At 57.2% G+C, this 23,576-nt stretch overlaps 7 protein-coding genes across 7 annotated transcripts; 4 read left to right on the top strand and 3 right to left on the bottom strand.

The window, feature by feature from the left end:
- Nucleotides 1–398: 398 nt before the first annotated feature.
- On the top strand, nt 399–2,565 carry TRAVEDRAFT_33575 (uncharacterized protein; the record flags this gene model as incomplete). The annotated part of the gene is made up of 8 exons (XM_008033811.1): nt 399–412; nt 469–791; nt 942–1,114; nt 1,181–1,246; nt 1,318–1,810; nt 1,861–2,216; nt 2,269–2,386; nt 2,447–2,565. 8 exons carry the CDS (start codon nt 399–401, stop codon nt 2,563–2,565), a joined length of 1,662 nt encoding a protein of 553 aa, XP_008032002.1.
- A 495-nt stretch (nt 2,566–3,060) lies between these two features.
- On the bottom strand, nt 3,061–6,865 carry TRAVEDRAFT_159517 (uncharacterized protein). Its single transcript, XM_008034931.1, has 4 exons — nt 5,670–6,865; nt 3,861–5,603; nt 3,736–3,794; nt 3,061–3,658 (listed from the first exon to the last, which is right to left on the bottom strand). The coding sequence occupies exons 1-4, from the start codon at nt 6,453–6,455 to the stop codon at nt 3,391–3,393; spliced, it is 2,856 nt and encodes a 951-aa protein (XP_008033122.1). The 5' UTR covers nt 6,456–6,865; the 3' UTR covers nt 3,061–3,390.
- Nucleotides 6,866–7,694: 829 nt separating this feature from the next.
- Nucleotides 7,695–9,369, bottom strand: TRAVEDRAFT_110699 (septin; the record flags this gene model as incomplete). The annotated part of the gene is made up of 10 exons (XM_008034932.1): nt 7,695–7,749; nt 7,816–7,903; nt 7,947–8,032; nt 8,083–8,178; nt 8,233–8,483; nt 8,538–8,655; nt 8,708–8,845; nt 8,908–8,989; nt 9,042–9,173; nt 9,300–9,369. The coding sequence occupies 10 exons, from the start codon at nt 9,367–9,369 to the stop codon at nt 7,695–7,697; spliced, it is 1,116 nt and encodes a 371-aa protein (XP_008033123.1).
- Nucleotides 9,370–9,627: 258 nt separating this feature from the next.
- Nucleotides 9,628–13,502, top strand: TRAVEDRAFT_68553 (mismatch repair ATPase MSH1). The gene is made up of 12 exons (XM_008034933.1): nt 9,628–9,851; nt 9,926–10,180; nt 10,244–10,344; nt 10,396–11,299; nt 11,352–11,832; nt 11,881–11,972; nt 12,036–12,181; nt 12,242–12,331; nt 12,382–12,503; nt 12,556–12,907; nt 12,964–13,185; nt 13,246–13,502. Exons 1-12 carry the CDS (start codon nt 9,821–9,823, stop codon nt 13,456–13,458), a joined length of 3,009 nt encoding a protein of 1,002 aa, XP_008033124.1. The 5' UTR covers nt 9,628–9,820; the 3' UTR covers nt 13,459–13,502.
- A 68-nt stretch (nt 13,503–13,570) lies between these two features.
- Nucleotides 13,571–16,928, bottom strand: TRAVEDRAFT_55659 (aconitate hydratase; the record flags this gene model as incomplete). Its single annotated transcript, XM_008034216.1, has 16 exons — nt 13,571–13,927; nt 13,996–14,247; nt 14,304–14,311; nt 14,368–14,419; nt 14,474–14,904; nt 14,955–14,988; nt 15,038–15,220; nt 15,279–15,437; nt 15,498–15,688; nt 15,752–15,812; nt 15,871–15,953; nt 16,013–16,129; nt 16,179–16,189; nt 16,242–16,381; nt 16,437–16,539; nt 16,597–16,928. 16 exons carry the CDS (start codon nt 16,926–16,928, stop codon nt 13,661–13,663), a joined length of 2,424 nt encoding a protein of 807 aa, XP_008032407.1. The 3' UTR covers nt 13,571–13,660.
- A 572-nt stretch (nt 16,929–17,500) lies between these two features.
- TRAVEDRAFT_68555 (uncharacterized protein) lies at nt 17,501–19,249 on the top strand (the record flags this gene model as incomplete). Its single annotated transcript, XM_008034934.1, has 2 exons — nt 17,501–18,598; nt 18,659–19,249. 2 exons carry the CDS (start codon nt 17,501–17,503, stop codon nt 19,001–19,003), a joined length of 1,443 nt encoding a protein of 480 aa, XP_008033125.1. The 3' UTR covers nt 19,004–19,249.
- A 1,126-nt stretch (nt 19,250–20,375) lies between these two features.
- Nucleotides 20,376–22,579, top strand: TRAVEDRAFT_42251 (uncharacterized protein; the record flags this gene model as incomplete). The annotated part of the gene is made up of 21 exons (XM_008034012.1): nt 20,376–20,430; nt 20,488–20,506; nt 20,559–20,640; nt 20,695–20,708; nt 20,773–20,871; nt 20,933–20,942; nt 21,007–21,027; nt 21,080–21,105; nt 21,167–21,192; nt 21,250–21,284; nt 21,353–21,377; nt 21,443–21,454; nt 21,515–21,530; nt 21,582–21,621; nt 21,685–21,785; nt 21,838–21,897; nt 21,959–21,986; nt 22,047–22,104; nt 22,169–22,302; nt 22,366–22,464; nt 22,529–22,579. The coding sequence occupies 21 exons, from the start codon at nt 20,376–20,378 to the stop codon at nt 22,577–22,579; spliced, it is 1,011 nt and encodes a 336-aa protein (XP_008032203.1).
- Between the last annotated feature and the right edge of the window lie 997 nt (nt 22,580–23,576).

Raw genomic sequence — 23,576 nt, forward strand, 5'->3', positions numbered from 1 at the left:
GTGCCGATGCCTGCGACATTTATGCTCAAGCTTGCGGTGGGCTGGGTGGAGCCCGGTGCGGCGGATGACGTTCATTAGCGGTCACTCGACCTCGGCGGGCGTCCGCGCGCATATAGTCGAGCGAAGGCGGCCGCGAATCAGACGGGTACGGAGGGCAGAAATTAGAATGCGGGGGCGGAGGTTCGAGGCGGGTGGGGAGGTGATGGGAGGCCGGAGCGTGATTTCGAGGGCGCACCCCGTACGGATTAGGTAATCGGCGGGGATCGCCCGTAGCTTCACGCTACGAGATCCAATCGGGGCCCTGCCGTAAATGTGGCGGAAACAACGTTTGGTGGACAAAGTCCCAGTCCAGCGTCCTCCGCAACTCTCACCCCTCCTCCTCCCTCCCCTCCCCCGCCATGCCGCCCTCGGGGTATGTCCGCTCGCTCGCTGCGCAGAGAGCCGTGCTCACCCTGCGCCCCTTCACAGATCGCAGTCCCACCACAGGAAGACGCTCGCCGTCAAACGCGTGGACGGCGAGCCACTCACCCGCGTCGACCTCCAATATGACATGCTCTACCATATCTTCGCGGACAAGCACGCAGTCTTCTCCGACCCGTACACCACAATACGCGGCGATCCCGCCGGTACAAGGGTCACCTTCCGCGACCTCTACGTGAACGCCCTCATCCACTCCCCTCGCTGCTCCAAGGCGTCTCGAGACAAAATCAGAGAGTCACCCGAATTTGGCAACGAGTTCGCCATGATCTCCCTTCTCTCGAACGTCGGCAGAATTAACACTACCATGGCCTGTGAGTGATACACTTGTATTGCCCACCCCCACCTATCGATGCTCCTTTCCTACACGATGACTCAGTCCGTTCGGAGCGGGGGAGCTCGTCTCATATATGCGCGCCCCTGATGGCGTGCACAGCGAGCTAATTAGTCCCCTCTATGTCCAGTTTTTCCCGAGATGAAGACCGCTCTCAGGACATACCATCCCGTGCCTGCTCTACAACGCACGAACGGCAACCTCCAGGACGCGCCTCGAATCAAGAACATATTGAAGACGTGCTTTCTGCAAGAGGAGGCCCAAGGTACGGTATCCACACCAGCAGATGTCCTCGCGCGATCTGTACGTATTGTCTGTCGTCCCATGTCCCCCCACTGATCGCAGTTGACGTGCGATTCCATATTACAGCGGACCGGAACCGTCCCGCCCACCAGCATTGTCAATCTCATCTTCATCTTCGCCAACCACGCGACGGTAGGCCCGCTGTCAAGGCTGCTCGCGTAAAACACGTATCTAATGACAGCTCCTTCCGTGCACTGTCGTAGGCCATTGCACGGACCCATTTCGAGCCCAGAGCGACCGCGGACTTCCTAGACCTGTTCACACCCGTGCACATATCCTCGGAGTCTAGAGCTCGGGCGTTCCTATGGCTCTGTTATCACTACCACGAAGCGCCCTCCGACAACCCATACGCCGACGGGCACGCTGGCGGCAATGACGAGCGCGCCCCGCTGCTCATAAATTTGACGCCACATGCCGCTGCATACGAGAACGTTGACACTCCAGAGGAAAACCAACGTGGCTTGGACATGACTGACATCCGGCGGCGTTTTCTCGAGACGAAGGCTAGAGGCGAAGACTTCGGCACTCATCAAGAACCGGAATATCCGCCCCATCAGCGCTTCATCGTCGGGGGACGCGGCAAAGGCAAGGGTAGGGCACCCGCAGAGACCCTCAAAACGAGGGAGACTTCTCCCGCGGACAGTCAATATTCTGTTCCGTACTCGCTTAACGTCAGAGAAGAAGACATGCTAGAAGGTGCGCGCCCTTTCGAGACACAACATCCCCGTCGCTCAAATAGGCATCAGGTCCTGGGCGACCGCCAGCTCGCCGCCTCTCGTCCCCTGCTCTGGAGTACGTGCCTGGGCATCGGGCGCCGACGCCCCCATATCGACAGCGTCCGTACCGCCTAAACTCCTCTGAGATGGATATCCTCCCCCGTGTTGCTGCGGATCCGTACCCTCGTCGGCCGCCGAGCCCAGGAATCGACGCCTTGCAGCACAGTAACGGCAAGCCTACACGTATCCACTCACGGAAGCCGCGTGAACACTCTTCTCGGCACACGCCCTTCCAAGTCCAAGAACCATTACACCGGTCTTCTGGGCTTCCTTTATACGGACGGCCGACGTATTCCATCCCGAGGTATGACCCAGCGCCCCCCGAGGTTCCCCGTCGGACCATGCTTCAACGTACGTGCAACCATTCCTCCGTCTCAGTGCCTCATCCCTGAACAACAGCGCTCCACAGAGGCTTGGCACGTATCGATGAACACGGACCCGTTGCTCGATTCGGACGACGAGGCGTATGCGGATGAGAACACCAGGCTAGACTACGGTCAGTGCATCTCGGCTCCCGTGCTTTACGCTAACTCACCGTCGCTTCTCCTTCTCACAGTCCTGCGGCTGCGTATAATCAGCCGTCTTCGCGGCAAGGACCCCACGCCGCCGCGGGAACTGGGGCCATACAGCGTTAATCCGCCCAATCCGCCGTTCGTTGCTTACGGAGCGCGATGAGTGCCCTCGCGTCTGGAGGCGTCGATGGCGCGCTGCGTCCCACGTCCTGCCACACCTCGGCTTCGCCTCCTTCTCCCGCCTGCATCTGCCCTTCGCCCTTCCCACTACACGTTACTCGGACGCCCTCGCATGCTACAAACCCCCCATTCTATGGTATGTATCCTTCTGTTTGTACGCTAGTAGAATTGTTTCATCTGTACATACCACCGCCTGCCCTATTTATCCCCTTCGCTCCCCCGTGTATCACCCAATGTCTATTACTTCGCGTTCGAATTCTCCCATGCCCTTTTCCCGCACCCTCCTTCCCCCCTGCATCATATGTGTTCAGCACCCTATATTTATCCTTGCGACCGTGTCCCTGCTTTTCATTCGCCGTGCACGTATTTGGGATGCATGTAAAACAATTATGTCACCAGCCAGCCCAATTATCGAATACATGGGAAGGAAAGGTCGCGAGGCGACTTGATGACGCTGTGTGTATGTACAGGAGGATGTGTTGACGCAGGCGCGGGATGTATCCGAACGACACGAAGAGGGGGACAAAGACGGGACATGAACGACAGACAACGAGAGGAAGAGAAGAGGCATCTATCCCGTGAGCATAATGTTACAACGCCGAAACAAACAAAAGGGCCGCCTGCGCGCGGGCGGGCACATACGTATGGTGGGTGGGGGTCCGGTGGCGAAATGAAGATGCGCGGTATATACGGTGCAGAGAAAGTACAGCTATGAAGACGACGCGCCGCAGTTCGCTGAGTCCGTTCCCGAATCCGAATCTACGCGTCCTCGCCCCCGCGCACGCACGCAGGCTGCGCGGGCGGCGGCCTACTCCGCGAGCCACTTCTCGCACTTCTTCACGTACTTGTCGAGCAGGAGCGCCATGTCGCGGATAACGAACGTGAGCACGACCTTCGCAAAGAACTCGGACGCGTGGCGCAGCTTCAGGTCTAGCGAGTTGCGGATATCAGGCGGGAACGCGGCATATAGTGGCGCGAGCGACTGCGGCGCCGCTGCCTTCGCGTGCTCGTCCAGGATCTGTGCGGCCTGGAACAGCTTCGACAGGCCCTGCACGTACAGCGCGGGCGAGTCCAGGCTGGAGAAGAGGGGAGGAAGGCCGGTTAGCACCGGGCGGGTCGCACGCGCGGAGAAACGGATGCGAGCATGACGTACTTTTTCCCGTTCGTGATTTTGTCGAACTGCCGGGTCAGTCGCCCTCCCCAAGACGTAACCTAAAAACACAAGGCGCGATCAGGATACGGCGTATATAAGAGCGCGAAAACGCGACCGCCACTTACGCCGCTGCTTTTCTTGGTCATGAACCCCTCGCCGACGCCGAGCTTCTTCCCAAACTGACCCACGACGCCATCGCACACGCCGGAGAAGTCCTCGAGCTTCGCCGCCCACTGCTCGCCCTCCTTGCGAGAAATGCTGCCGATGCCGAGCGCGAGCCCGCTGCTCACGTTGCCCGCCCCAAAGTACTCCGCGCTCCAGTGCTGCAGCTCCTCGAGCGCAGAGCAGAGCACCTCGACGACGCGGATCTTCTCGGGCACGTTCGTGAGCTTCGCGCCGCCCTGCGACCACACCTCCTGCGGGACGTGTAGTCGGCGCGTGATATACCCGCCTGTCTTGGACGTCATCGTCTGGCGCAGGAGGAACATCATGTGGTACGGTTTGCGGAGTGGATCTGGGGGCGCGGAGGACGGGAGGGGGGATAATGGCGCCATGGGTATATTTGCGTAGGGTATCGGAGGAGGGGGCACCAACGGAGGCGACGTCAGTCCCGACAGGTGCAGTGTCGGTGACAGTATCGACGTGTCTAGCGTGATTTGTGGTGGCGAAGAAGGGTTCAGACGAGAGGGTATCGAGACTTTCCGTGGCGCAGGGGAACCCCCCTGCAAGGAGGGATATGAGTACGCGGTCACGATGGACGGCCGTCTCCCAGGCTGGGATGACGCCCTGTTCCGTCCGAGGCCCAGGTTACTGACCGTGCTTGCAGGTATTGCAGATGCTACCCTGCCCATATTTGGCGCAGAGGCTGCGGACAGAGTCGAATCCGTCGGAGACGGCGCATCTCCGCCCGAACCAGGAGGACCGGGAGCCTTGCCGCGTCGCTGGGAGATGGTACCCAACGCCGGAGACGTGTTTATGAGGGCGGGCTTGCTCGTTGGCGTGACCTCCGAGCGTACAGACATCGTAGATCCTCCCCGCGGCCTCGGAGTCGTAAAGTGACCCGGACTGCCAGGCGGCGGTGACGAAGGATGGTCGCCGAGCCCGTTCCTGGGTATCGCGGGAGCCTCGATAGACGGTGACGGTAGGGGCGGTAGCGGTGGTGATACGCCATTCGGGTGCATATTTACGCGGGACCTGGGCCTGAGGCCATCTTCCGCATGACTGCTCTGCCCTGCAGAGACACCATTGACAGTCTCTTCTCTCAGAGGTACGAGGCGGCCGTTGGAGCCAGTTCGTCTGTGGCTGATGGAGTTACCTCGCGCGCGGCCGACTTCTGATCTTGTCGCGGTTGGCGTGAGGTCTGGATAGTCAAGACGGGTGGGTGAGGGTGCAGGGGGCGGGAGGGTGGTGGGAGGCGGCGCAGGGGGTGGGAGGGTTGATGAGGCGCGGGGACGCGAACGAATGGAGGTACGGGAATTGGGGCCGATATCTGTCGGAGGGATTGGTGGGAGCGATGGCGCAGACGCGGCCGCATAGGGATGCACAGGAGAGGCTGTTCCAGGATTTGAGTATGTCGAACGCGCCGCCGAGTAGTGTGAGAGGCTGTTATGACTGCTGTTGCGGCTCAGCGCCCCGGAGTCTTCGTCGTCGGCCCTAACAGTTTCCGTAGAGTGACGCTGATCGCTATCGCGTGTTCTGGATGGCGAGCGTTCTGATGTTGGTGTGGTTGACCTCGGGGAGGAAGGACGCGTCGAATCGCTCGAGACAGATGCGGAAGAGGAAGCATAGACAGAGGATGGGGAGTGGGGAGGGAGGGGAATTTCGTATACGACGCTAAGGATATTCATCCTGTCCGCATACGTATCATGCTGCGCGCGCAAAGGTCGAGCGGGACGCTTAGTTCAGGCCCGGGCACGAACCAACACACCACTCACAATTGACTTCAACCGTCGTACTTCCTCCTCCTGCGCGACTACGCTTCTCCGCCTCCCATTCCGTCGTCTTGTTTCTGTGCTGTCCTCCCCGCGCATCACCCGCTCCATAACCTCGCTCAGCAGCGCGACGCTCCGGGCGTACGCCATCACCGCACCGTACGGGTCGTCGTTCGTCGAGTCCAATCTGACAGCCTCTCGCGCAAGCTCCAAGGCTCGCGTTAACGCCCGTCGCGAGGATGGTCGCTGTCCAGGCGGCCTTTGATCGACATTTGGCGTGAGCAGCAGCCTGTCGTTCGCTGTCTCCTGTTGCGTGGGGGGCGGCGGCTGCGGAGGTGGGGGGCGGAGCATCGATCGTGGCGGGGAGTCGGCGAGGTTGTCGGAGGAGGCCCCGCTCAGGGTGGGCGACGGATAGCCGGTGGTCGATGCAGATGCGTAGCGTGCTTGAGAGAAAGCAGTGACTGCAGCCAGACTGGCCGAGGGGGTGGGGCGGGCGTATGTCGAGTTCATGCTGGGAACATCTGGGCCTGATCCTGATGCATCTGGCATCCCATCATAGGTTTCGTAGCGTGATAGGCCTGCAACAGGAAGACTGGGGATAGGCTGAGCAGGCGGCGGGCCGGGCGGAGGAGGAGGGGTGTGCCCCGCAGTTGAGCGACGGCGCGACGCGAACGAGGAGGAGGAAGGGGTAGCTACCGGGGAAGTTGCAGAGCCATTAAGCGCCGTGGTGTTCCAGTCGCGACCGCGGTGGACGACTGGGACCGGGCGTGTATCGTACTCGAGCTCCATCGTACACGGCGGGGGCGGGGGCAGGGAGAGCGTACACCAGCCTGCGCGGGCGGGCGGGTCGTGTGTCTGTCCCGAGCAGAGCGTGCGTCACAAGCTGAACCGGGCGAGTCGCTTGTTGCAGCAAACAAAGGACCGGTTTTGGCTAGCACGGGGCCGCCGTGTTATTGTTCAGGTACAGGCCCAGGGGACGCGGGGGACCAGGAGCGGAGACAGCAGCAGCGAAGAGGGATGGACGAGTTGTTGAGTTCGGTATTCCAGTTGGTTGTGCGGTTGGTTCCCGAGCGCGGGACAGGCTAAATCGGTTATGAGCGGGGCGCGCCACAACGCAATATGCGCGCGAGATAGCAGGGTTATGAAAGATCGATCGGCGAGGACCCGCTCGGCATGGGCGGGCGTCGGGGAGGATGCGGAGGGCGAGGAGGGAGGGGCGGAGGTCGAGGAGGAAGGCAAGCTGGATTGGGCAGGATGGCAGCTCAGACTGGCGGCAACGCTCGAGGCACAGCCGGCGTCGCTCACAACTTTGCTCAGACGTCCGCGGCACGGTCGTCGCCAACTTCCAACTCTGTCCAGCCGCGATGTTCGACTTCGGACGCGTTCGTGTTCTCACAACAATTTCCCCCATGATCCTGCGACCCTCGGCTCGAGCCTTATCCGTTTATCCCCACAGCTAGACCAACCCAGACACCCGCCTTCTCTCTCCCCGCTCCTCCATCCGAGCCACGTTGTATCCGTCCAACCACCCACGGACATAATTCTGATACGCCGGCGGCGGCTTCGGACGTCCTGTAAATCCCAACTGCAGCATCATAGATTGAATCCCACCACCCTCGATAGACCGTGAGATGCCTGCATCCGTCTGATCATCAGTACCTTTCTGCGAGCTTTTTCCATCCATCAGGAGGACTTTCTATTGCTCACGAGCCCCGAGGCCACCAGAACACGCGCGCTGCGCAAAGCGAACAGAATGAATTATCATGCGATCCAAACGAGCGGAAGGACGTGGAGCGACCCGTGTGGGTGTACAGAACACTCGGGCAAAAGAGCGGAGCAGCGGGGAAGCAGCGGAGGACATCAGCTAAACACGAGTATCGGGGGTGCTAGTAGTCGAAACATCTGTAGTATATCATCCGAAATAAGCCACAACGGGTGGGCAAACAGAGAGAGAGGGGGTCCAAACGAACAGGGTATACCAATCGCGAAACCATTTTCGATGACACCACCACAATGTGATGGCGCGAATCACTCGCGGAACTCCGACTGCGAGCCTTGTGCAGCGAGCCGGCTCTCGAGATTCCTGAGAGCGCGTGTAATCAGCATCTATCGCACCACGCGCTCGAGACGTCATCTCAGTATAACTCACCTGAGCGACTCTTCTTTCGCCAAAAGCTCCTGCCTCTTCTCGTTGATCTCGCGCTGGACCCGAAGCTCGATCTCGCGCAGCTGTGCGACTCGCCATCAGCATGGAACGCCACAAAGCAGCTGCAAGATAACGTACCTTCTCTTCCTCCCGACGAAGCTGCTCCTCCTTGAGGCGCACGCTCTGGCTGGCCAGCTCCTCCGGTAGGATCGAGGAGTCCCTGCTATCAGGGTAAGCTTAGGTTGCTGTATCAGTATTCGAGATACATACTGAGTATCGGAGTGGACAGTCCTGGAGAGCTTCTCCGTACGGTACGTCTCGTACAGCACGTCGTGAGTAAGGGCCTTCAGGTCAGCCAAGTGGGTGCTATGATTATCGGTTTAGCCCCCAGCACGTTAAGAGCAATGCTAGAGGACGCACTTCAGGAGAGCACCACGGAGACGGCTGAAATCGCAGTGCTTCGGGTTGTCGACCTCAGCAACACCCCAGGGGTAGATCCTGGCGCGGACGGGCTGGCCGTCAATCTCAATCTCCTCCTCAGAACCAATGATAGAGAAGGGCATCATCGCGCGGAGCTCGCTGTTGTCCTGAATGGTATCCTCGTCGTCTTCCTCCACGTCGTAAGGGAAGTTGTAAACGGGGATATCATAGTACTCGATGTCCTCCATGATCTGCCAATTTTCATGAATACACATTTCGAGTTGAATTTGATGCCAAGCACGTACCCGCTTCTTAAAGCCACGCAGCTCACTCGGCGTCAGCGAATCGGCCTTGCCAATGACGGGGATCACGTTGACACGAGGCGAGAGGCGACGCATGAGCTCGATGTCGATCTCCCTCAGCCTGTATTGAAAATTAGCTTTGAGCAATCACGCGTCGGTTTTGGTGTACATACGCATGACCGGTAGGAGAGATGAAGTAGAGCAGAGCGTGCACCCGGTTGTCACGGAAGCGCGGGTTACGCTTGATACGGGACTCCTCGGCAAGAATATCGTCGTACTGACGCTCGAGGTAGCCCACGATCTCCTGGAAACTACTCAGGACAATGCGCGTGAGCGACGGAGGGTCTCAATTTGGGATGCACGTGCGACATACGCGAATTCGTTGTCGATGTTGTCACCGAATCCGGGGGTGTCAACAATGGTGAGGGCGATACGGACGCCGTCCTCCTCCAGCTCTACGCGTAATGGTGAATATGGGGGAGGGTCGCCAGACTGAATGACACGTACCGACGTTGGCGGGCTTGATCCTGATGCCCTCCTCGACGTGAGCAGTCTCAGGGCTGTCGGAAACCTTGTGCGTCAACACCTCGGACTCGCAAAGGGTGTTCACGAAGGTGGTGCGACCGGTACCAGAGGCACCTGTAACATCACAGAGTTGTCAGTATATGTGTAGAACGCGATATTGCAACGCGTAAACGCGGGCAGAACGCAGCCGTGCGCGCGCGTTGGCAGCTGAAGCGGGCATTTGTAGACGAAGAGGCTTACCGACGACCATGACGGTGAACTGGACACCCTTCTTGACCTTGTTGCCCCTGCGTCTGCCGGCGAAAGACATGGTGATGTGAGGATGGGGGGAGAGAGAGAGGTAGACGACCCGGGCGACCGCGTTTTCGTCGTAGAGGGGAAGTTTGGGCGGTCGCACTCTCCCTGCCTGTGTTGAAACTCCGCCCGCGGAGGGCGCCTATCCACGAATGTTCCCTGCGTGGGCTTAGCGCCGGCTAGAGACCACCTCTGCTTCGCTCTCCTGGCGCATGGTCGCGCTCTTCCCCCGCCCGTCTCCATGCACCTCTCTCGCATGCTGCCCTAGAAGATCGCTTTCTCTGTATTTTTCGAGGCACTTTGCCTCATCGCATCCGCAGAGAGCCCTCGGTGCTGAAGCTGCGGCATCCTTGAAGAAGCCAAAAGTAACCAGGAAGAAGTATGATGAACTCCCAGCTTCACGCGTCCTAGGAAATGGAAACATCGCGTCCCCCTTGCCAGAATGGCATGGAGGTCTTAGAGCGTCCATGCTTGCGTACGAGCATACACACTCCACGCGTGCGCCTTCTTTCGCACGTCAATATATCTTTCCCTCTAACATATCCTTCGACTGTGCACTTATGGATTGATAGTTCCCGAGCCTCTCGTCTCAGCTTCTTCTGAGCCGCCAGACGTCGCCTCCGAAAGTGCGAGCATGCCAGTGGACATGGGCTTAGGCCTCACCAAGGCAGGGAAACCGCGAAAGAGACGTGCAAAGTCCGCGTCGCCATCCGAGCGTACTGATGCGGGGATCACCTCTGAGTCTATGACGGGCTGCCCCGAGATAGCCACAATTCCTGTTGAGAGGAAGGCGCGCAAACGTAAAAGTACCGTACCCTTTGCGAAAGGTAAACTCAATACAGTTGCGTCAGAGAACGGCTCTCTGACCGTAGCGTGTTTTTTGAATATAGAGGTTGAGCCTCCAACCACCCCGCTGGCTATTGAAGTGTTGGATAATCTTGCAAGATACCCGCACTGTATATTACTGACCAGAGTAGGACAGTTCTACGAGGTATGTTCACCACCATGCACCGCCTAGCTAGGCTGAACATATTTCAAACAGTCTTATTTCGACCAAGCGGCCGAAGTGTCCCGCCTATTGAACATCAAGCTAACTAAGAAGACATGGAGTGGTCAACGCATCCACATGTGCGGCTTCCCCCTAATGCACCTTAACAAGTACCTGAAGATGCTAGTGCAAGAGCATAGCCGCTTTGTGGCTATGTGCGAGGAGTTTCCTCGATATCCTGCCCTTGGAGCCAAAGGAGGTTTCGACCGCCGGGTCGTTCGTATAGTCACTCCGGGAACTCTGATCGACGAGCCTTTTTTGAACCCGTACGAGAACAACTACCTGCTTTCTGTGGTCCCTTCCTCCACGGACCTCTCTCCCCGAGAGTGGCCGTCAAGTCTCCCCGTTGGGCTCGCGTGGATCGATGTTTCGACCGGCGAATTCTACACCAAGAGCATCACCCTGGCTGGCTTGCGAGACGAGCTGGTACGTGTCAGTCCTAAGGAGGTCATCCTTGACGAGCGGTTCTCCAAGGACGACGCCAACCCGATTCGGAGAGCAGTCTCCGAGGAGGACTGCTTCGTGTCGTTCTCCGCACCACCTAAGACTCCCATTCCACCCGCCGACTCGACTGTTACCATCCAAGCGAGCCCGGACGATGTCACCGCAGACGTCGAACCTTTGGATGGACTGCTACCCGTGCCCCTTGCGGGCGAGGAGACGAGAGCGGTCGAACTGTTGACGGCCTTCATGTACGCGAACCTTATGGACCATATGCCATCGCTCAGCTCTCCCGCACGGGAAGTTTCCTGCGGAAGGATGCAGATCGACACCCACACCGTGAAGGCTCTAGAGTTACGCGAGGGCATGCGCGAGGGTGGGACCACCGGCAGTCTCCTCAGTGTCATCAAGCGGACAGTAACGACCAGCGGCACCCGCCTTCTGACGCGATGGCTATGTGAGTACCCCCGCACAAATGATCTCTGTGCCATAAATCTGAACACGCGCAGGTTCACCCAGCACATCTGTGACGGAGATCAACGCTCGCCAGTCTCTAGTTGCGTTCTTCCACGCCAGACCCTTCCTTCGGCAGGACCTCGTGCAAGTCCTGCGTGACGCCGAAGATGCGACACGCATCGTGCAGAAATTTCTGCTCGGACGGGGAAGCTTCTCGGACCTTTCTGCTCTTTGTACCACTGTCGAGACGTGGTCGTCGATCAAGGAGAGGATCCTCACGGAGCAGAAGATGGAGCGGGCGGAAGACCATCCTCTAGCCGACGCCCAGTGGGCGAGTGTCGACGCCCTCATGAATAGGATGAGCGACCTGAGCGATCTGGCCGCCAGAATCAGTATGGCGCTCGCGCAGCGTGAGGATGCGATTCGCATAGGCGACGAAATGGGGGAGGGGTTTCCCTCGTCGGAGTCGTCGCCCGCTCAATTGCGTGACCCAAGGAACCCACTAGGGATCATCGACTGGACCATCAAGCCTGAGTATGCACATCTACCCCTTCGGACTAATATATCACTAACTTCTGGCAGGTACTCGCAGCAACTCATGAGATTGCACGACACATTGCAGTCGCTCCTTTCCGACCGAGATAAACTCGAGCAGCGATTACAAATTGAATATAGTAAGTGCTTCTTCCCCCGTGCTTGGCTTGGTTGGTTTATTGACAGAGTATGATATTCAAAAGACGTCCCGTCGTTGAGTCTTCGCGCCTCGCCCGGCCAGGGCATGCACGTCCACGTAGCGCGGAAGAGGGAAGCTGCCAAATTGAGAGACGCCAAAGACTTCGTGCCTCTATCAGAGAGCGGCTCCACATGCACCCTCTTCAATCGGGTATGTATGGCACTATTGTTCCTACTGTGCTACTCGTCTAACAGTACATTTTGTCCGTAGGAATGGTCGCGATTAGCCGGTCAGATCAGCGAGACTACGCTCGCTATCAGTACTGCTGAGAAAGAGGCGTTCGAGCAGTTGCGTACCGAGGTACGCTGTGACCTGCTTATGAATTGATCTATAGTAAATCGGGACCGCAGGTAGTCGCCCGCTCCAGCGACGTTAGACGCAACGCTCGCATTATTGACGAGCTCGATGTTACATTATCTTTCGCGGACCTCGCGGTGGAGATGCGGTTTGTCCGACCCATCGTGACGGACGGGTAAGCATGGCGGCTCGTCGTCGTACGGCGCTGACCTCATCCCGCTCTGTAGAACTTCGTACCACATCGTCAACGGCCGTCACCCCACGGTGGAACTCGGCCTCCTCACCTCAGGACGGGGCTTCACCCCAAACACAGTCACCTTCACACCCGACTCTCCGCTCCATGTTATCACCGGGCCAAATATGGCGGGGAAGTCGACGTTACTCCGGCAGACCGCGCTCATCGCCATCCTCGCGCAGACCGGGTCGTTCGTGCCCGCTGACTACGCCGAGATTGGGGTAGTCGACAGGGTGTTCTCGCGCGTGGGGGCGAAGGACGACCTGTTCCGCGACCGGAGCACGTTCATGGTCGAGATGCTCGAAGCCGGTGACATCCTCCGACGGGCCACGCCGCGCAGCCTGGTGCGTTACTTCGTTGACACTGTCTGAACGCGTCTGCTAATCACCGGATACCGTAGGTCATCATGGACGAAGTAGGTCGAGGTACCACGGTCGAGGACGGCCTGGCGATCGCCTTCGCCACCGTCCACCACTTGCTCTCCGTGAACGGCTGCCGCGCCATGTTCGCCACCCACTTCCACGAGCTCGCCGACATGCTCGGGCACGATCCCGCCACGCACCGCGGCGAAGGGCCATTCTCCAAGATCGCCTTCTACTGCACCGACGTCGACGAGATCGAGGTAAACCCCTCTTTTCCCACTGCGTATGCCGTTGCGTGGCTGACGACGTCTGACGTGCAGAATGGCGACTTCGCCTACTCCCATCGACTCAGCCCTGGGGTGAACCGCGACAGCCATGGGCTCAAGGTGGCGCAGCTGGCGGGGATGCCGGAGCCTGCGGTGAGCGTGGCGCGCTCTGCCCTTGCGTGGCTGAAGGAACGCTCGGCTCAGCGCGTCGGGCGCGGTGTGGAGCTCCACGCCCTGGGACAGTCGCTTGCGGTCGATAGCCCGTGAGCATAGTGCGGCTTGTCACTAGTGTATATAGCTAAGAAGGTCACTCCGATTTCTCATACACTTGTGCTCTTGTTACCACTGTTGAGATGGCCGAACCATTTATGTGCCGCTGAGTACCTGGATGACGCACAAAGCGTCCTGCGATGTGAAAAGAAAACCAATATAATCCTACACTACCTATATACGACCACATATCCCACATCTACTGCCCCGCGATCTGCGCGCGAATATGGTTCAGCGCCGAGCCCGCACGCAGCCACTTGAGCTGGTCCTCGCTCATCGTGTGTCTTGTGGGGATCTCGAACGCCGCGCCCCCGTCGCGGGGCGTTACGCGCAGGCGGATCGCGTGCTCGGACGTGTCGCGGCCCTCGAGGAGGTCTGCGAGCCCGAGCGTCTCGACGACGTCCCCGGAGCCGATCCGCGCGTAGTCTGCCTTGTCGGCGAACCATACGGGGAGTACGCCCTGTTTCTGGAGGAGGCACGAATGCGATGTTAGTCCCGCTATTAGACGAGGTAGATTGAAGGAGAGGGACGCACTTTGAGGTTGGTCTCGTGGATACGAGCGAAGGAGCGCGCGACGATCATCGCGCAGCCGTAGAAGCGGGGCTGCAGGGCAGCGTGCTCACGCGCGCTACCTTCGCCATAGTTGTCGTCGACGACGAGAGCCCAGGGCTGGTTCCGCGCCTTGAAGCGCTTCGCTACTGCGGGGATGGTGTCCGTCTCTGATTCTGCGGGGGAGTGCTCGTGGTCGAACGCGACGTTGACATCGCCACCCTCATCGTTGACAGCCTGTCGTGAACGAGATTAGTACGAGGGTTGGAACGGTTTCGTGGTTTGAGACTAACAGTGATCACTAAGAACGCGATGTCTGTCAGCACGATCCTCAACAAGCGCAAGAAGACCACGTACGAAGGTTCTCCGAAATGTTCGTCAAGTGACCCTTGTACTTCAACCACGGTCCCTACGCTCCTTGTTAGCCTACTACTTCAGCTAAACTGACAAACTCAACACTCACAGCAGCCGAAATATGGTCCGTCGTGCACTTGCCCCTCACCCGCATCAGCGCCTTCAACGGCGGCAGCTCCAACCCCCGCTCATTCCCCGAGCCCGGCCCAAACGGACTCCCGAACGGCGCCAGCAGCTCCAGCCGCTGCGAGTCCGGCCGTATCACCACCTCCGTCTCCGGCTGCGGCTCGGGCGTCGGCGCGGGGTAGTACCCCGTCTCCCCGGGGGTGAAGCCCGCGGCAGGCAGGTCCTGCCCGCGCGGGGGCGCGAAGCGGAAGGATCCCCCGGAGGGGAGCGGGAGCGAGTCGGTCATGGGGTTGAAGGAGAGCTTGCCGGAGAAGGCCATGGCGGTGACGACGGTGGGCGAGGCGAGGAAGTTCATGGTGAGCTTGTTGCCGTCGTTGCGGGATTTGAAGTTGCGGTTGAAGGAGGTGAGGATCGCTGGGTGGGGTTAGGACGAGGTGCGATGAGTGCGCGGGGAGAGGGCTCACCGTTCTCCTCGCCCTTCTTGTCCTCGCGCTTCCACTGCAAGGTGTGAGTGAGACTGTCGATAGCACTGGTTGACTCGCCCTACCTGTCCAATGCAAGGCCCGCACGCGTTTGCCAATACCGTCGCGCCGATGTCCTGGAGTTGGCTCGTGATCTGGTCGCGCTCGATGGTCGCGCGGATCTGCTCGGAGCCAGGTGTGCACAGGAACGGAACCTTGGCCTTCAAACCGGCCTCCTTCGCTTGCCTAGCAAGGTCCGCGACACTGGTCTGCGCGTCCTCATCAGCAGTGTTCTTGAACGGCAGAACAGGGCAATCGAAAGCCTACCATGTCCTCGTAAGAGCTGTTCGTACATGAGCCGATGAGTGCCGCAGTGAGGTCGTCCTTCCATCCATTCTCCTGAATGAAGGAGCCGAACTTCGAGAGCGGGGTGGCCAAGTCGGGGGTGAACGGTCCGTTGATCGTAGGCTCGAGGTCCGAAAGGTTCTATTGCAGCACACTTGATCAGCACATTGTCGTGAAAGGGGCCGCATAGGGCGCACGTACAACTTCGATGACGTCGTCATACTGTGCGTCCTTGTCTGCCGCAAGATAGCCGTTCTGTGCCGCCTTGTCCGCAGCCGCCGCGACGGGCGCGCGGCCGGTGGCTTGTAGGTACGCGCGCATGCCGGGGGTGTAGGGGAACGTGGATGTCGTCGCGCCGACCTCGGCGCCCATGTTTGCGATAGTGGCTAAGCCTGCATATATGCACGTCAGATCACGTTCAAAGAGGGAGGGTATATAAGGATATGGATGCTTACCGGTACATGACTGGTTGAAGACACCAGGGCCGAAGTATTCTAGGATAGCGCCGGTACCGCCCTAGCAAAGGAGCATATTTCAGCAACGTCCGAGTATTGCAAGATAGATATAAACTTACCCGGACAGTCAGCTTGCCAGCAAGGTGCAAGATCAAGTCCTTCGGTGTAGCCCAGCCGTTCAGCTGCCCAGTCAAATGAACACCTTTGAAGGCCGGCGTTAAGCTTTTCATACGTGCAAAACAAGGCTCAGGATTTACGCACCGATGATTTTGGGTGCCTTCAGCTCCCAAGGGGTACCCGTGAGGGCGTCCACAGCGTCCGCACCACCAACACCAATAGCAAGCATACCAAGGCCGCCAGCATTGGGTGTATGCGAGTCTATTGAAGCGTTCAGATGGCTGCTCAGTTGTCTTAGTTTCCTACGTACCTGTACCAAGCCTAGCGCAAAGGTTTAGACCAATAGTGGGGAGAGCGTACAAGGGAAACTTACATGAGCATTCCGGGCGCAGCGTAATTCTCAAGGACGATCTGGTGAATGATTCCAGATCCAGGCTTCCAGAACTCGATACCGTACTTGCGAGCGGCACTCTCGAGGAAGTCGAAGACCTCTTGGTTGGTCACGATTGACCTCTGACGAGCAAGGATGATGAGACGGCGACACAAGTGTGCCCAGAAAGGTCCATACCTCCAAATCCTTGTCCGCACCCTCCGAAGCTTGAATGAGATGGTCACAGTGGATACTGGCGGGTACAGCACATCGTGACATCCCCGCACTCATGAACTGCAGCCTTGGAAAGGACACTCTGTTAAGACACACGTAAAGCAACATAGACATGCTCGCTCACAATGCCATCTGAGCGGAGGCATCTTGCATGGCCACTCTCTCCGGCATAAGCTGGAGGTACGTCTCCCCCCGCTTGATACCACCACTAGCGAGCGTTCGCTCGGGGTCGTGGACATGACTGTAGAGAATCTTCTCCGCAAGAGTTAATGGTCGGTTGTCCAGTATCCGGCTGACAGTGGCGAGGTTTTTGAGGAGCCTGGGGTATGGAGGGGTGATGGAAAAGCAGTCCTTCTGAGGAAGAGAGGTAGCCTCGGTCGCAAGAGACCGGCGAGGAGCAGAGAGATGACGGGGCTGCCAGGCCAGTCCCCTGCGCGGGATAGCATGGGGTCGCATGGTGCGGACAAGGGCAGACCAGCAGTCCTGTGTTCCGGTGAGAGGTCAGAAAGCAAGTGCGGACGGAGACTGCATACGCTGCAAGGCGCAACACCAGGCCGACCCGGTCCGAGTCACTCGGAAAAAGAAAATCAGGGTCGGCTATATTCCCCACTTTCGTCACATTCGCGTCTTCTGTGACGCCACGCGTCTTCCAATCGCACGCCCCCGATTCCCTCGCCACGCGACGCGCTCAAGACGCGGTCACGCCATCAATAACCGAGATGTCCGCCACAGCCGCTCTCTGCCGCTCCCCACATGTTGGTCAGCTCCTCATAGCACCCTGCAGCCAGGACAGCTGGCTGGCAGCGCCCTGCACGTTGGACATGTCAGACTCCCTATTGCCAGTCGAACAGTTGTGAGCACCTTCGCTACGCTCGCCTTTGACATTTCTGCTCACTTTCCGTCGCAGCGTACCCACAGCGAGTCAACACACCGACATAGCACATGTCGGTGGAAATGGCCCATCCCTAGCGAGTTCTGTGCCCGAGAAATGGACGTCCTCTCTCAACGTCGATGTCGTCCTCCTTATCATGTCCTTCTGCGACAAACATACCCTCACGCGTGTCATGGGCACCTGCCCCACCCTCCGCCGCGAGGGCGCGAAACTTCTCCTCGACGGACACGTCTCTATACGCGATCTTCGCGCTCTCGTCTCCTTCATATTCTTCATAAAGGTTCACAAACCAGCAATCCTCTACCATCTTGGCTCTTTGAACCTTGCCGTCGGCACCATCCATCCGAACCTCGCGCTTATTCTCGTACGGATCCTGGCGCACTCTCGTAATCTCCAATCCCTGTCCTTGTCCCACACGAGAGATCTATTCGCATCTCACCTCGTCGTCCGGGATCTGATATGTCAACTACGATCCCTGCGCCATCTTACCCTACACCGCTGTGGCAAGTTCTTTGGTAACAAGCTAATACTCAAAGCTCCTCTAATCTCTCTGACGATCTCCTACATCACGCCCGAGCCGTTCTTCGACACCCTCAGCGATCAGGACGGCCCCATGTACCATCCAATGCTACTCTGTGCGTCCGTCTCCCCCGTACTCGAGTCGCTCGACATCCAGTACTCCCGCCAGTACGGCGCCGTCATATGGAAATCTCCCTACACCTTCTCCAAGATGCGGACGCTCGTCATCCACGACAACATGCCCTACACGGCGCCGTACACCACATCCTTCCCGAACCTCACGCACCTCACCATCTCGACGACGCACCAGCAGCGCGGAACCGACCTCGACTCCGGCGCCGAGGCGATCGAGGACCACCGCACCCTCAACGAGACCGCACAGTCTGTCTGCGGCACCTGGTCTCGCCTCGAGCACCTTACGGGCGACGTCGCCGGGCTCTACCTGCTTGCTCCGTCCTGCTCCGTCGGAAATCTTACAGTCGCGCCGATTAGCGAAACGCTTCACCTTGAGTACCTGTTCGCGGTGCTGATGGATACGGAACCGGAGGCCCTCGATCTGACGATGACTATCGCGCTCTTGGAGCACGCGTGGCCGGATTTCGCGACCGACTTAACAAAGGCTGGAACCACGTTGTTCACTTCGCTCACGCTGGCCGTTTCGGTCGGTCCACTGGGTGCGGATGAGGATGAGGACTTCGACATCGAGGATATCATGGTCAGTCATCCGCTGCTACCGCTCTCTTCATGAAACATAATCTGATCATTCGTTCGACAGGACACATTCATCAACGCGATGAGGGACTACAAGCTTCATTCTCTAAAGCTCACTTTATATCCCCTGCCTCCGCCGGGCTCAGGCCCCGACTATACACCCGCGTCGCTCTCAACGCTCGTCCCCACAGACCCCACCACTTTCGCCGTTCCACCGCTGAACCCTACCGAGACCTCGCTTTCCGTCTTCGGTATCTTGGCATTCGTGGAGAAGCTCGAAGAAGCTTTTCCCAGCCTGAAGTCCGCCGAAATTCGCATCGTCAGGCCAGGTTCGTGGAAGGAAGACTTCGTGCTGCTCAGCAAAGGCGATGATGGCGAAGCCATACTCGTTGACAGTACCTGCCGCTAGGAGATTCCCGCTCGGGCCGCACCTACTTATCGGTGGTATCGGTTGGATTCGGACGCTTGGAACGAGCCCGCCAGCAGGCTCTGGGTTCGAGATTTCTTATATGCTACTAATCATCTAATCCTCGCCGCTTTGGATACGCTACTATGCTAACCTCACCCGCTGTGCTTACGATCTCTCTTGTGATATATCACTCGAACTCGAGCAGCTGCTTCCTCGAGATATCTCACTCAACATAGGATCAGTCAGATATACGCAAACAGATACTGGTTTAAGGTTCGTCTGATGCAATGCGCGCGCGCGGACGGGCGCGGACTCGGAGAACTCAGACTCGAACAGGCGCTCATTCATTCAACCCTTGTCCACATCCTATGATACTGATCTATTTGAATTCATTCACAGACACATCTGACGTACAAGCGTCCTGAGCGAGATGTAATAATGGAGATAGCGGCGGTTTGACTCCCCAGCCACCCAGAACTGCGAGATGCGCAGAGCGGATGGCGTCAAAGCAGTTTGTTTACGGTTCAAGTTATTGGTGGGGAAGATCTCAGCCACTATCTACATTACGAACCTCATCCCCCAACCATGCAACCTTCAGGCAGTCAAGTTGGCGACAATGATACTCGAAGGCTGAGCTCGAATAACTGCCCTGTGCGACCACGCTGGTACCGGTTGAACCTAGACGCGCGCTCTGGTACTTCTCTGACCGAAGATGACAGACCACTTCTAGTATCACCGGATACGCGGATGGACATCGTCGACGTCTTCGGCAGTTTGATTTCTACGTATCTGTGGCGAGGCGGTGGAGAGAATGATGAAATTCGAAGTACGTCGTTGTGATGTCTCTGTGCAAGCCACTAACTCACAGAGGCTGCCATTAGATCGATAGGCCCTTCGTGAAAACTTCTCGATGTTCTTCCCTGCCCAGCCCTCAGACGTGGCCGCATTCTGCGCGTATCTGAGGACGCTCGGAAGCAACTCTGAGTGATGTTTTTCGCGCGCGCATCTTCGTAGACACGATGGAATCATGTCGAGCTGTGCCACGGCGGCGTTCTGATTATGGCACACGAGCTTCGTACGGTGATATTGTGGTATGCGCGCGGTGGTGGAATCTACGGCTGCCGAATTGCGAGACGCCCCCGCACCCCGGCAGATCAACACGCCACACGAGGATACAGATGGACCTGGGGGTGAAGACGACGAAGTTCTCTCACGCAGCGCACCTCGGTTGCACCATGGGCGCTGCTCTCCTCGAACAAGACGCTAGCTTTGCTATATAACCTAGACTCCGGTGCTGATGCCGCCCCTAGTGCTTCTGTGTCTCTCCGTGGCCTGACCTCTATTTCCTAGCGGTAACCCTCTTGACCTAACCATGTCTACTGAGAGCCACCTCACTGTTAGCGGCTCACTAGGCCCCTTATTGATAGGTACATCCTCCATACTATACGCTTGTGACAAGCGAACCTTACTGACATTGGTCATAGGATTAATCCTGGCCTCCTGGTAAGCCTCCCGACTCGCCCGGGGACCTGCGCGCACTCATGGCCATCACAAGTCTGTACGGCGTAACGAGCGTTCAAACATACATCTACTTCATACGCGGCTCACTAGGCGACAAGAAATATCTGAAGTCCCTCGTAAGCAGTATCTCACCGCCCTCGTAATATGGATGGAAGCTAAATGTATATCAGGTCTTCTTCTTATGGTACGATTACATCTCGCATGTATCAATGCTATCCTTGCTCACATATTGTGAACGGTCCTCTTAGGGTGCTCAACACGCTGCGCATTGTCGTATTGTCGAGTGGGGCATACACATATATGGTCACAGACTTCATGGACCCGCTCGCACTCTCGAAACCTACCTGGTACGTCTTCACAACTTGTATTGAAAGTACGCCTCATTTTTAAACGATTTTCTTTTGGTAGGGCTTTCCTGGTAAGCGACGACAGACCCCTAGAGTCGGAACATATAATCTGACTGCCAGTCCCTGATGTTGTAGCCGACTTCGGCGGTTATAATGGTATGCAGCATATCGATTCCGTGGTTTCATAGTTGATCATACTCGCATTCAGGCCATCAGCAATGGAGCTGTTAGAATGTGAGAACCTCGGAGTTCTCGCAACCAGAACGTATGTTTACTTACTCCACGCTTGTTACAGAGTCTTCTGCTATAGAATCTGGCGCTGTGAGTGATGCGTTTCACTGCGCGGTCTCCGCTGCCATATACTTACTGTTATAACAGTCAGCGGCCACAATTTCTGGCTGGCACTGCTGATTGTAAGTACATGGAGGATTTACTATTGCTTGACGAGCTGTCCTGATTTATATACTTACGTCTGTCCTAGGCCTTGCCTGTTCTCACGACAACAGGTATGCATACCAAGTTTGAATGTTGCGAGAGTTCAAGTCTGATATATCGCGTACTTCCCCGATAGGAACTACCCTCGGTGAGTTTCTACTTCCTTCTGCCTATGAGTTCGCACCACCTGATTTAATTCAACTCGAAGCATATTCCGTCGTTGCGTAAGTTTTGATTGCACGTCTATGAAAGCCGTTTGCTCATCATATACGAAGTCACCGCTTGCCGAGCTGGACCAGCCTTGCTGAATACGCTGTCAGTATAGTCACTACACGGTGCACCCAGCTGAACGGATCTGACCGCACGGCCGCTTGGTAGTGGCTACTCTCCTGGGCGTTTGCATGCAGCATCACCGCGGACATTCTTATATGTGCTTCGGTATGCGTCTTGCTCGCGAGGCGCAGAACGGGCTACGCAGCGTAAGTTAATTCGCGTTCGAGCCGCTTGCCTTAGTTGATTGGCCCTCCATAGGACCGATACAATTGTTCGAAAGCTGATAATGTACGCGGTCAGCACTGGACTTCTGAGCTCGTAAGTTCGGCCAATACCATGCATCTGTGGTACAATGGCGTTTATCTGCGGTGACACACAGAATATGTGCCTTGCTTTGCCTCATAACTGTGAGCGTTCCGCTCATACTTATACCCATGGCTGATCATCCTGACCCATCTCGCACTTAGTATTTGACGATGCCTGATAACTTGGATTTCATGGCACTTTACATTGTCTATCCGGAATGTAGGTGGTACTGCAATATATCAGGAGTCGGTCTTGTCAGGCCCAGCTGATGTTACATTTGCAGTGGTCTTGAATTCTCTCCTGGCAACACTCAACGGACGCACCTCCCTTCAGAAGAACGTTCAGTCCTCGAGTACGGCTCAACACGGCACGTTGGGCTCTTCGCAAATACGCCGATGCGTGCATCCCAAGGGCCAGGTACGTGCTACACCGCGTACGACGCACTGATAGAAATTTATTCAAAACGTACCCTTCGCGCAGCTTCGCGCGCCCCAGGCGAACGACATCAACATTGTCGAACTAGGCGTACTGAACAGTTCTACTACAATGCAAGGGAGCGACATCTGCGTAGTAGAGCAAGTAAGTCGCGAGACATGCTCACCATGCGAGATATATATTTTGACGAGTAACCGTATTTATGCAGGGAGATGAAGCCCACAAAAAGACTGAATCGTTACATTCATGGGCTTCATAAATTCAACGATAGTAGTATACTGGCTATTCTCATATGTAAACACTCGCCGTCTCGCTTCGTATGTAATATGATCAACTCCTACGGGATTACTGCGTTTGATCAACTCACGCTCGTTGCTCGTGCGCGACACGGACCGTACTTGCGATTCAAGTGACTCGTGAGATTCGTTCTTCGTTCAAGCAGCTGCTCGAAAACCTGGATTGCTCCCGGAAACCCAACATTGTAGGACCCGGGCCGCGTCGTGCAGCCTCAGGAGGCCGTGATTACCTTGGCCAAGTTCAACGGAGGATGCGAATAACTTTGGAATAAGGTTAGTTTGATGGCACCGCAGTGACCGCACAGCGTGCGGAACCCAGGATAGGCGCTGGCACATTCGTTAACTCAATCCTTAACCATGATCTATCTTTGATTCATCTCGAGACGCTACTAGCGTGCGATCGTCGGCGACGAGATGGAGTGAAGACAGAAGTTGTAGGAGTCCGGAGCCGCGCAGAACTGCGAGGTACGCGGGGCACTTCAAGAACACAAAAACCAGACCCTCGCTCATCCGAAGTCTGCAGGTTCGACCGTCGCGCTACAGACGCGACGTACATATAGCGAACTTTCAGTACGTTTTGTTATCATACGCCTCACAGCGGTGCTCATCAATCAAGAGCCTCGAACAGTCCACGAAGACTCAAATATTTTTTCGCGGCTGTGGGAACGGGATGGGTCAAACCTTGAGCTTGACCTGCGCAATTTGGTCTATGACCGAATGCTTCTATCGCCGCCTGTGTTCGGCTGTGCGGTTGGGAATTGTCTTCAATGACTGATTCGAGGAGAACGAGGGATGCGTGAACCGGCTCGGCGACATCGGAGTTCTTTTAGTATGGTGGTATGCCCACAGTGTACAACACTCACATATGTCATCGAAGCCACTCACTACTTCTCAGATGGAGAACTGTATCATGTGCTCGCTGATGTGGCGCGAAGGACGTGATAGAAGTCACAGGCATGT

The sequence above is a fragment of the Trametes versicolor genome (assembly GCF_000271585.1).
Source record: "Trametes versicolor FP-101664 SS1 unplaced genomic scaffold TRAVEscaffold_1, whole genome shotgun sequence".
Lineage (NCBI taxonomy): Eukaryota > Fungi > Basidiomycota > Agaricomycetes > Polyporales > Polyporaceae > Trametes > Trametes versicolor.